This window comes from Pezoporus flaviventris, unplaced genomic scaffold, assembly GCF_033815535.1.
Source record: "Pezoporus flaviventris isolate CSIRO_AGI_PZ_B2104156 unplaced genomic scaffold, CSIRO_AGI_Pfla_v1 ptg000007l, whole genome shotgun sequence".
Classification (NCBI taxonomy): Eukaryota; Metazoa; Chordata; class Aves; order Psittaciformes; family Psittacidae; genus Pezoporus; species Pezoporus flaviventris.
Window position 1 is genome coordinate 15,861,723 of NW_026892555.1, and position 13,355 is coordinate 15,875,077.

The 13,355-nt window shown below is 34.9% G+C and overlaps 1 protein-coding gene across 3 annotated transcripts in view; it reads left to right on the forward strand.

Annotated features, from left to right (window-relative positions):
• Window positions 1-13,355, forward strand: part of CSMD3 (CUB and Sushi multiple domains 3) — a 601,317-nt gene that overhangs the window by 455,351 nt on the left and 132,611 nt on the right. For all 3 annotated transcript variants that reach the window (XM_061447844.1, XM_061447845.1, XM_061447846.1), the window contains one exon: window positions 4,579-4,695. In XM_061447844.1, the coding sequence (XP_061303828.1) occupies window positions 4,579-4,695 (117 nt within the window). The remainder of the gene's footprint in view (window positions 1-4,578; window positions 4,696-13,355) is intronic.

Here is a 13,355-nt window from a genome sequence, read left to right on the forward strand (position 1 = left end):
CAGAATACTGAGTAGTATTTTTATATGTCAGAAAATAAACTAAAGAAGAAATCAAGTGATACAGTATTTCAGTGCCTAAGCAAATATTATTAAAAATACTGGAATACTATCAGAGAATTACATCAGACAATATAATTTGCCATTTGAAGTGTTTTTCTTGTTATTGGTTGGTTTGTTGCTATGTTTTCTTCCGTAGTATTTTTTTCATTCCTAGGGAAATGGTGCTCAGCATTTGTTGCCTTTTTTGTGCTAAATAACACAGTTTACATTTGTAGGTGTGATGTGTCTGTTAGAATTCTTACTGTAAGTAGATCTTTCAATGAGCAGCATAATAATGAGATGTTGATTTTTACAGCCTTTCAGATTGTAACATTTAACTAGTTATTTGGAAATTAAATTAATCTGTAAAAATTATTGAAAAGCAGTGAGACTTATGTAGCTGAAATAAGCATAAGTGAAAGTAAATGGGTAAAATTCTAGTAGTGGAATTATAGTATCCAGCCAAATTATTCCATACTAGCTATTCTACAGAGGTAAAAATATGTTTTATTTTTGTATTAAATTAATATTTTTAATCCACTGTAGCTATAGTATCATGTCCCTGCATCCATCTTTGATTTCTGAATAGTAATGTTTAGTGATGGTCAGGGTTAAATCTCCCATGCCTGAAACTTGTGTTATTTAAAGTAAGCATTTCCCAAAAGGTAAGAAAGGAAATACAGTCAGTGAGCAATATGGGTTTACTAAAATATCAAATAAGCCTCTTCCTCCTTTCTGATACTTTCAGGAAGGACTGGAGAACAGTCTTGCTGCTTTATAGCAAAATAAAAAGTCTTGGAGAACAGTATTAGAATCATAGAATCATAGAATAGTTAGGGTTGGAAAGGAACTTAAGATCATCTAGTTCCAACCCCCCTGCCATGGGCAGGGACACTTCCCACTAAACTGTCACCCAAGGCTCTGTCCATCCTGGCCTTGAATACTGCCAGGGATGGAGCATTCACAGCTTCCCTGGGCAACCCATTCCAGTGCCTCACCACCCTAACAGTAAAGAATTTCTTCCTTATATCCAATCTAAACTTCCCATGTTTAAGTTTTAACATATTATCCCTTGTCCTGTCACTACAGTCCTTAATGAAGAGTCCCTCCCCAGCATCTTTACAGGGGATATATTACTCCTATAAGAATTGAATGTTTTACCACCTATTGATGAATGAAGTCAAATATTTTCTTAGATTGCAGAGGTCAACTGTGTGCTTACATCTCGATTCAACTGTCTTTATACTATCTGTTTTTGAGACCCAGGAATGTGAGTTCTTGTGAGGACAGAGTCATTTCAGCAGCAGTTGGAAAACAATGGGAAAGACCATAAGGGGATAGATAGGTAAACTAAGAAAGGGAGGAATGAAAAAGTCAAGAATGAGAACACCAAGTGAAGGAAAATACTACGAAATACTTAATATGTACATTTTATTGTTGCTGAAAATTTAACTTTACATATGTCAGGGTGACAAATAGTTCATCCCTAAGTCCAGACAGTACTGAGCACATAAGTAGGCTGTAGGCAATTCTGTTGAGAGAATTTGCGCCCAAGGAAGCCCTGCTGGAAATTCTGCTTCCAGCCTTGTACCATGTCTCTTGTAATCTTATGTGACCAGATAATGTGCCCACTATATGACCAGTGCAGATGTGTGCTGCATTCATGGGATTCAGTGTGTGGGAAAAATGTTTAGTTGTTTCAGACGATGTGTCATATAGGCATTTTAATTCATATAAATTATAAAAAGAAAATGGCATTATCTCTATTTTCTATAGACATTGAAATTATGTTAATCAGACATAAGTATTAATGAGAACTCGCAGATTATTGATGGTGCCAAATTGTATTTTTGATTTTTTTTTCCTCATTTGCAAAAATTATTAGGTTTAATCGCTTCTGGAAATTTGTGTACCTTATTTATTTTGTGTGATTTTTTCTTTTCCCCACCACCTGTGAAAATACTACTTTTCAAATATTGTGAAATATTTTGGCTAGACATTTATATAGTTATATAATAATTCTACTTCAGAAAAATCAAGAACACTTTGAAAATGTACTAGTTTTCTTAAATTCTTGTGTACTACACAAACATATTTAGTTTCTCTATTTTCATCACTTTAAAAAATGTTGTGGCAGCATCACTGATATTACAATATATTATGGTATTATACAGTGTTACAATGGCAATACAACATAAACAGTGTTACTTATTTTGTAAATATAGAACTCAAAAATCACTTGAGACACAGAACTATTAATATCAGTAATCTGTATGGTAAGACATTGCACTGAAGTGATTAAAAACTCGTAAAATCTGCAGTACATTTGTTCTTTGTTTGAAAAATTATTCATGTTAATTGAATTTATGGGAAAATGTATGTTTACAAGAAATTTGGAGTTTTTAAATTTTGTTCTGTTGTAAAATAGTAGTGGTTTTGTAAACTCACATAAACCTTGCTTAACTGCATAACATGTAGGAATAAAAAAAGAATAAGGATATAGAAAGTCTGGACTTTATACGTAATGGTCCACAATGTGCTAAGAACTAACTAGGTAACTATTAACGTAAGTATCGCTATTGTGTGCTATTGCTATGAGTTTTACTAAAAATTAAGGTGAAATTCTCTCCCTTTTGGTGTCAGTGGCGCTGGATTCAGTGAAATCCTAATTTTACCCTGAATTTGAACATTATGTTGTATCTTCTGATTAGGGAAGTATAAAAATTATATGAGTGCTGGAGTGAGACAGTGTTTTGTTCTTTATTGCAGTAATTAATTTATTCAACTCACAGGCTGTAAAAAAAGGAATGGGATTGGGGAGATTTAATAAGCTTATTGGCAACACTGTTTCTCTAGTTTTGGTGCTTTTATCGCTTAAATTTTACATATTCCCTTCCGTTTCATCCAAAATCTGGAATAGATATCTTGAGTACTTACAAGCTTGTATGCAGACCTGTTTTTATAAAAAATACTTACTGCATTCAGTTAATGAAGAGTTTCTAGTTTGTATTTTCAAAATAACCCAGGTCAAATAAGTCACTGGGTGGGAGACTTTCAGCCAAGACTCTTGCTTCTTGGCAAAAAGTACCAATTATTTTATTACCTAAATACATTTTCACAAGAAAGCGTGAATTTCTGATATCTCTGATATGAATTTCTGATATGATGGTAGATTGAGGGAAGACACTGAGATTATTCTTTCAGCCATAGAAAACAATATTCCATGTACTTATGGTAGTCTTCATGCTTACTTCATATCCCAGAGTCAGTGCCTATCAGCAAAGCTGTACTGAGCATCAGCAAGACTATGTTCTGCTCTGGGTCATGACCAATATGCTAATCTCTGTTATATATGCCACATCTACCACATGTACACAGTGCACAGGCAAAAGCAAGATCCTTCTGTTGACCTATTTCAAATACCATGACTTTCACACTAGCCCATGAAATCATTTACAAATTGTATATGCCGACTGGAGCAGTGGGTACCATCTGCTCCTCTCTCAGGTACACAGGCTGTCAAACTGCTGCACTGAAAGATGTGTTCTTTTTATGGCATATTCTACCATACATTTTATGCGAATTAACTTAAAGTTGTCTGAAAATGGGTTTTGTAGCTACACTAATAAATGGCTTGTATTTAGTATGAAAAATGAGGAGATAAAATCTTCTGAAATAATAGTAAGAAAGCCATCTTTTTGTTATTTAATGTAATTCGAAAGACAGTAATCTTTTGAGAGCATACCAGAAAACCCAGGTTTTTTTGGTGTGTAGCAAATGAATCATTTGAGTAGTACTTATTTTAGAAAGCCACTTAGGTCTTAGCAGAGGAAACAAATTTGTTAGACATGTTATCATTAAAGTCATTTAAAAATGTTTTATGGTCCAAGGTGTTTAGAAGAAATATTCTAAAAATATGCCAAAATCTTGACAATAGAATCAGAGAAGCAGGTAAAAGACACAGGAAAACACTGAACACTTATGACATCTAAATGCACCTGAACATCTAACGAATAAAAATAAGAAAAAACAGTTTCTAACTTGAGAGTTCTGAATAATGCCAAGTCTAACTTCTATTGTTAACCTTAGAAACATACATTGTTGTAGTAAATAGCATTGTTATTTATCTGCCATTATACCTAAAGTATTATATCTATTAATGGTGGAATAAACATCACACTTGTGTGCTTGCTTATAACTTAATATATATAATGTTTTAAATAACTGAGATATGAATAAATGGTATATCATTTTCAGCCAAGCAATCCTAACTTTCTTATTGCAGTACTTCTGTACATTGTTTTAAATTATGTATCTATTAGCATTTCTAAGAATTTACTGTTGTGCAGAAGGGTGTCATCAATTCTCTTTTGACACATGAGAAAGTTGTGCATACTTAGTACTTCACAGGGTATACAAATTTAATCTAGTGTAGAAGTGTAATAAAATTTACTGTAATAGCATATGCCAACATACAGCCTTAAGCTGATTTTTTTTCTGACATTATGTTATTCAAAACTGATTATCTTCACTTTCTAGCACCCTGTGGAAGCCGGTCAACAGGCTCTGAAGGCACTGTATTATCACCAAGCTACCCCAAGAATTATAGTGTTGGTCACAACTGTGTTTATTCTATCACCGTTCCTAAGGAATTTGGTAAGTAGATCTCATCTCATTCATATCTTTTTGTTGCTTGGATACTTTCAGCAATTCTGGATGATTTGTATGATTGCTTTTATACTAAACATGCCAGTATGAAAAAGCTCCTTTAAACTGATATTTCTGTTTATACTTATTGCCATTTTTTTATAGCGCACTATTTTCTGAAAATTCTTATGTTTACCATTATCTTTTGAAATTACTGTTAATTTATTTTTGTCTCATTATGACAACCAGCATGAAACTTAGCATATTGCTATGGTGCTAGCCAAATATACTAGTGGTACTAGTTAAAGTTTCTCTTCACCCAAGATCATGTGCCAAGGTTCTTGAAAGTAGTGTAGCTCCAGTAAGTTCACCTAAGCAGATAAAGGAATATTCACCTTAACTGTTTGGTATTACTCTCATAGTCCTTGGCTTCTCTGCATCCTGAGGCAATGGCATAGTCCTTCCTGAGGAATTAAAGTAAAGCAGCATGCATCTGTCAGGTTTTTGTAGATTCTGAGGTCCTCCATCAAAACTTCACTCCCATCCTAACATTTTTTCTGATGGCTAGATGAATCTTTTAAAATGTCTTCTGTCCCACGTAAAGTTAGGGCTTTTACAGCACTGTTTTATCTTTCTGGATTTATGTATTATTTTATCTCACTTTATTGCTAAACAATGCCTATAATGACAGCCGATAGTTTGTTGTTCACTTTGACTTGTTTGTAAGCAGTATGCCACATATTGAATATCATTTATTCTTTAAATATCCATTCTTCAGATTTATGTTTGGATAAGTAGGACTTTATTCTGACCCACTGCTCACATTTCAGCTTGTCAAATAACAGGTGCCTGGGGATGGGGATGGGTATATATTAATCTTCCTTCATGTTGATTCTGCAAACAATATATCCAAATTAAAGACAATGCTTGAACTGCTGTGTATCCATCTGCCATACTCATGATGACTGAACTCCCTTGACATCCAATTAATTTCTTCCTATGTATACCACAGAGATGCGTAGGCTACTACCAGATACAGCTTTTAAGGTATTGTCTCCTAAGCCATAGGAGTCTGTGCAGACTAGAGCATTCAGAAAAGATTAAACACTTTTGGACAATTCTTGATTTGTTTCTAGCTTTTACAAGCATATGCTTTTAACCTAGCTAATTTGTTTTAGATAAACTGGAAAAATTATGTCTTCCCATTTGCATCATATCTGATGCTTTATGACACAGGTATCAACATTTAAGGAATTAAAGTTCATTATAGGAGAGGATTTAAAATGTTAATGCCCTGTGCTTCATCCCTTTGGCATTCTGGATGGAAATGTAATTTTGTCATTTCTGGAAAGAAAGACAGAATTCCCAAAATAAAACATGAATATAGGAAAAAAAAATCCCACTATTCTGCGTAGTTGAATAATTTGACAAATACTCATTTTCTTTACACGCTGTGTTAAGCACAGTATTGAATTGTTTGACCCCTTCATATTGCTTATACAAAGTTGTTTTTTTTTAAAAAAAAAGAAGGAAAAAATGCTCATACAAAGAAAGGAGATCATGATTTAGATATTATTAACTCTGTCATACCAGGATTCAGTGATGTATTAGGGATATAATTGTCATAAAGTATCTGTCATTTCTGTCAAGCAATTTGCCTGTCCTACCTTTGGGTGGACCTTTACTCCCTTTCTTGTGTTTAAGCAGCATATTTTGATAGCTACGATAGGTACCTGCAGAATATATCATGGAAGTATTTAATTCACTTTTTGTGAATACAGAAAACAGGTATGCTTGTGTTCAAAGAGAAAGGTAAATATCATATCTGGTAAAGAGAAATGCTTGTGTGTAAAAAGAGGAAGGTAAAAAACAGTATAACATTCAAAAAGAAGGATAACATGACAAATTGAATAGGTCAAAACAAGTATTTCCATTTCAGCTGCTTTCAGAAGCTCAAATTTTAAAATATGAGCATTTGGTTGAATTACACAATGATGGGGTTTGCACTTTTTTTTTTTTCTTTTTATAAGATATTAATATGTTTTTTTTCTGACCCATGCTCTTTCTCTAATCTATCATTACTAAGATTATTACACTAACAACCATTAAGAAAGTCAAAGTAATACTGACAATCTGCTTAACCTGCACTTTCTAAACTCAAGATAATTATTTATCTGTCTGAAATATTAAATACTTGTGTAATGCATGTGTTTTATCTAATAGCTTTCATCTCTATTTCATCACAATTTATTCGAGTACAATTACAGAGAAGGATAGCTATAATTTTTTAATTCTGAGTTCTTTTTAAGATCAGTTTTAGAAATTATTCCCTGTAACTCCATTATTTTGGGTCCTGATAGAAGCAATACATTGCATTGAGAAAAAAGCCTTTCTTTGCAGTGCTCGGTATAGATTTTGGGGGGATCACTCACTGACAAGATGATCTCAAAAAAATGCTGGCCTTTGTGAATAAAGACACCAGATTTCATCTTGAATTCACCTGCTAATGTGCATCATGACACAGTCAGAGAATGTGCACAACAAGAGTTGACACATGCTTTTTAGAGAATGGAGGGAACTCCAGCAAACCTGCTGACATGAGATAATTTAATGTAATTTCCCTAGAGAAAACAGCAAAAAAAAAAAGCTTCCATAATCTTTCCTGTGGCTCCAACTTTCAATGTGAAATATAGCATTCAAATACGTCATGATTGGAACCTCTTCAGGAACTATTTTGGAATCCAGTACAGTAGATGAGATTTTATACTAGAGGACTCTAAAAAAAAAAAAAAGCTACATGGAATAGCATCTTCAGTACGTAGAAGGGAACTCATAGGCCTGCATTAGTTTTTGAGGGGGTGGAAAGGAAAGCTATTTCATGTACAGCTTTTCAGGTTCTTAAGCCCCAGTGGAAAAATCATTGCAGTGTGGACTTTTTTTCAATGTTTCATTATTCTGCCATTCAGAATCATAGTTGCAATATTTCATACCATGCCAGGTTTAAGCTAGAAAATAAATGATGCACAAAAGCACACAGTATGCCACAAACAAAACCTTCTGTAAACATGGAAGACTCATCTTCTTTGACATACTCACACTGATATTTTTAAATGGTGTAGTGATTGTTCAGCGATGAAATCCAGCATTGTTTGCAATTAAAATTGTAGACGTTTAAGATTGCATTTTGTTTTCCTGTTGCACATGAATTAATGTGTATGCTCTGCTCTGCATACTCTGCTATTTAAGTTGGTATTTTTAACAGTAAAATAAATGGCATATCAACTTGCCTCAGAAATGGCTTATGTTTTAGAGCAAAAGAGATGTACCATAAGACATGTAAGACATGTAAGTGTGGTTTATGGGCTAGTCTATCAGAAAATTAAGTATAAATTCTGAGTGGCCATCAAAAATATGAAATTTAAATCAGATTTTTTTTTTTTTCTTACAAAGAAGCTAAAAAAACACGTATGTCATTAGGAAAATGTCTACTTTCCATGGAGACTGTGCGTTTGCTATACATTTACAATAAGATATAATATTTGCAAGCACTTTATTGACAAGGATGACATCCTGGGACAAGATTTCTTAAAATTTTGTCAATGAAGGTAGACCCAGTCTCCTTACTACAAACAGAGAAGTTAAAAGCCACTATTCTGTTTAATTCCTGAGTATTCACAGACACATTTCAACCATAAAGGTATACCATTTTCATCTTTTCCTTGTGTTTTTTTCTTGAATTTCTGTGTTATGCAGTAGCCCTGAACTGTTGTAAATAAGTGACAGAAAAAACAAACAGAGCCAATGAGCAGGTTTTTGGTGATGGTGGTATTTTATTATGATTACTATCATTATTATTATTATTATTATTAATAATAGTATCCTTGAAAAGTAAAAAGTAATTTTTTGAAACTCTTGATACTTGTAAACTTTTATTCTGCCAATGTAGGCACAAACTGAGTGAACAATGTTGTCAACATGTGTTTTGTGTTAGACAGCTCATTGAATCTGGAATTGTTAAACAGCTCAAAAGCCATGTCACTCTAGAGTTACTTCAGTGCTGCTTGATTTGATTTCAAACTCAGTTTACATTAAGAAAGAAAAAAAGATAGGCAAGGACAGATCATAAGTAGCAGAACATGTCAAATGATGACCCCGTATCAAAAAGTAGTAAGAACCAAATTGTATTTATGATAATACATAGCAGCCTTAAAGTAAAACATTTACTTTTCATAACTTTGATCCAGAAGCACTCCTGTGTGCATCTTACTTTCATTTAGGAAATTTGGCAGAAATATATGGACTGATATATACATATATATGTCTGGCTGAACATCTGGCTTTAACACTTTTATCCATGAACCAAGCAATTACCGAATTAACCAACAATTTGCTGAATAGGAGGTAGAGACGACAGAGGATGGTCTGAAATATCAAAATGCTAACATAGACAGGTATCTTACTCTGTTTCCTACCTTCTTTTCATATAAGCAATGACTTCTAAGTCAGTATGACTGCTATGTCCAAATGATTAGTTGTCAGCAATATTGAGTGAAACCACAAAGACTGCTTCAAATGCTTGTATGCCCAGCTGCATAAAGTCTCAACAACACTAATTTCAGGAGAAAGGGACAATGATCCAGCTTATGCTATGTATTTTATAAAAAGTAAGTCAGCCCACCTTTCCTTCCCGAAAAGAGAATGATTTCAAACCCACATGAAGTGACCATTATTTATTTGTGCATTTTGAAAAATATTTTTCATTTTTTTTTCCCCAGGTAATTTAAAAACAAAACAAAACAAAACTGTTTTTTTTTTTCTAAGACAAAATTGTCGACTTTCTCTGTATGTGTTTACACGAATTTGGCATAAAGATAGAAAAGCTGACTGTATCACAGGAGACTTCATTTAAAAATTAAAATATTTTTAAAAAGGTGAATCAATCCAGAAATGTAATGGCATTCAATTTAGTTTATCATGAAAGCTGGTTAGGAGTATAGTGCTTCAGTTTTTCTGGTATACTTTCTCAGTTTTCTGAAGTACAGAGTGAACATCATGCAATACTGAGGATGTACATACAAATACTTATTTTTAACAATATGAAGAATTTTTTTGATGTGTGAGCAAAATCAATAGATGATGGGAATTTCAAACCCCCTTTTTTTTCCTCTTCGTATTCTTTCAGCTCTGTTGTCCTGCAGTCATTTATCCTCTTAACACCATTCTTTTAAGGAAAGATTTGCAATGGATCTTGCACTAGCAGATCAAAACAGTAGAATGATATTTAGTAAATTCTTAAAAACTGAGCTTTGAGAGCTCAGCATTAAAAAGTGTATGGAAGACATTTTATGCAATTTTGTACAATCAGCTAACTAAGCTTCACTGCAAATTACATAAACAGTAGTGTTAGCTGTAATAGAATTTAGAGGATGCAGGAGACCACACAGCATTTCCCAGCAAGGCAGAGGAGGAAGAGCTGGACTCCGGAAAAGAGAAGGAGAGCCGGCAAGCACAGCATCTACACCAGCCCCAGTGACCAGTACAGCAGCATCGTTTGAGAGTTCTGAAGGTTTTCAATGGCCTTTGGGTATCCTTGGACCTGCCTGCTGATTCTGATGGGGATCAGCATGTTGGCACACACACAGAGTGTGTTTACCCCCGACCATTTTGTCTGATCTCAAAAAAGTTAAGCAGAGTCAGGTTTGGGTCTTGTCTGGGGTTAGATGACAATATAGGGGGACCAGGAGGTTTTCCCTAAGGCTGGACAGTCATGAGTGGCAGGGTGTGTGGACAGTATGGGCAAGTATCTAGTCCACTGAGTCCCTCCAGTGCTTTGGAAGCGTCAGAGATGGAAGGCAGCTGTGTGGAGTCCCCAGCAACAAGCTGCAGAAACTGCTGAAGGGTGAATAATTTTGAGCCTGGTGGGCCCATGGCACTTCAGGCCATCAGAGCAGAGATGCAACATAGAGATGGACTCAAGATCAAGGGGTGGACACTATTGCCCAGATTATTCACAAGTGTGAACACTGCACACAGTGTCTCCTGCTCTGGAAGACTGTTACAAGAGATGGAGCCTGACATCATGGACCAGATGGATTCAGCAGCTTTATGGGGACTGGTCCATGCACTAAGATAAGAGTGATGGTATATTGCAAATGTGGGATCTGAGCATGACGTGAATGGTATGGAATAAGGGGTGGATAATGTCCTGGGTTCAGCAGTAGCAGTCATTTTTCTCCTCAATGGTAGCTGGTGCTGTGCAGTGTTTTGACTTGCGGCTCGGGAATAGAGCTGATAACAATGATGTTTTGGTTTGGCCAAGGACTTTGTGAGCCTCATGCTCTGCCAGGGAGGAGGGGAAGCTGGGAGGAAGCAGAGAAAGGACACCTGACCCAAGCTAGCCAAAGAGGTATTCCGTACCACAGCATGTCATGCCCAGGATGTAACTGGGAGTTAGCTGGAAAGGCTGGTAGACTGCGGGGTTGGAGGAGGTATTGGTCAGAGCTTGGTCGGGCTGGGAGGGCGCAAGTTATCAGTCGGCTGGTGGTGAGATGTTGTATTCTCTTCCCTTGTTATTTCCTTTATCATTATTATTATTGGTGGTAGCAGTAGTGATTACTGTTATACCTTAAAACTGTTCTTATTTCAACCCATGGGAGTTGCATTCTTTTCAGTTCTCCTCTCTGTCCCTCTGGGAGTAAGGGGAGGGCAAGAAGGGGGGGAAGTGAGTGAACAAGCTGTCTGACTGGGTTTAAACCACAACATATCACAGCGATTAATTGTCAATCCCCATATACAATTGACAGAGTATTCTTCTTTTTTTTTTTTTTTTTTTTTTTTTTTTTTAATGCTATGTTTTGTCATATTTGTTTTGGCAGCTACTATTGGTTTAAATGAATCAGAGAACACTGATGCTAGTTTAATCTACATCCATCCAGTAGTCACACTGAGCACACGTAACTTCATGATCTTATCTTGTGAGTATATGGTAAGGCTATCAATTTCAGATACATTTCAGTTAGCAGCCATTTAGGGGCTTGAGCTTGGATGATTCAAATTCAAGCTTTATTTAATGATTCCTCATCCTCAAATCTTTTATATATAACACTGGAGGCAAACAAAATCTATGTCTTATTATTAAGCATGTATTAGCAAATAGCATTCCTGCTTGTCTAAATGTTAGATCACATACTCAAGAAGAATTTCAGGTGCTGGACTTCATTACTTTCAATATTTTACAGGAAAAGGAAGCTATGGCCTATAGCCTGTCTACACAATGAATACATAATGGATTTATATTGCCGTCTGGAAAGAGAAAGTGAAAAGCAGAAATAGTTACATGCTGGAAATATTTTTTGTTGTGGTTTGGGTTTTTTTTTTGGCAAGTATGAAGTTAGGGATTTTTCCCCAGCATAAATAATAAATGTACATTAAGGTGCTGCCTAAAATATAAATATTTTCAGAGTTTGGTATAAAATGAATTAGAATAAAGAATCTAAGTTACATGTTCAAACTAGGAAATTATATTACCATTGATGTAAAAATTTGAGAATATTTTGCAAGTTTTAACAAGGTTGTGACTTTTTCATTTTATATTATTGTTTGAAACCAGAGCAGTAATACTCTTTAATTCACATGTTAATATGCTAGTAATAATGTATTTTATATTGAAGATACCTCGTAGCTGGTGATTACCTTTTTTGTCATGAAGTACACACGAATTATGTTACTACTTGCCCTCCATAAAATAACTGGAGATTGCAGCCATTTGGGAGAAAAGGAGTAAGCATTAGGTGTATAACTTATACTTCTGGTTTTGCTTTTCTAATTCAAGGCCAAGTGTGTGTCATTAAGATGCTGCCTATATAATTTAAAGAAGTACCAGAAGGTCATTTCACATCACTTTCCACTTACCTATGAATCTCCCAGGTTTATGAGAGGAAGTACTGAAGGGCTTTATATATATATAAACTCACAGCTGGGGAGTATTTCCTTCACTGGTTCAGTGCTTAACATGCTTGCCAGGTGAGCAGAAGCCAATACTAAAGTCACCATCAGGTGACTTTTAAAGATCAAGCTATTCAACATATTTTGTAAATAAAATAAATCTTTCCTGATAGAAAAAAGAGCTGTTACAGCTTCTGATTCTTCTGGAAGCATTAATTTTGCTTAGATGGCACATAAAATCCCAGACAACTGGGAAGACTAACAGTGCTTCTATTTAGAATAACATACAGTTTGTCTGTTAGGGTACCGAGTTTCTGTCTTGAGGTATTCTGCTTTATTTCAGGGAAGGAGTTCATTAGGATCAGTCTAGGATCAAGGAACTGCAAAAATCCTTCTACAGAAAAAGTCTTCCATTTATAAAGCATTTCAATATTAGGCCCTGCTCATGTAGTTACAGTCCATATTTCTCACCTTTCCTCTTCATTATATTCCTTTGGATATAAACCATTCCTCTCTCAAGTAAGCTCACCTGTATTGACTCAGATATGTGTTCACCACTCTGTATGCAGATACAATCTTCAAAGATTCAGGATTACTTTTAAAGATTTCCCTGTAATTGACTATGTTTAGAAAACAAAGAAAAAGGTGTTTGCAGTCCTCACTTTGCTTTGTATTTCTTCCAATTGCAGTTGTGACTGCAAAATGGATGATTATTCTGCACTGTT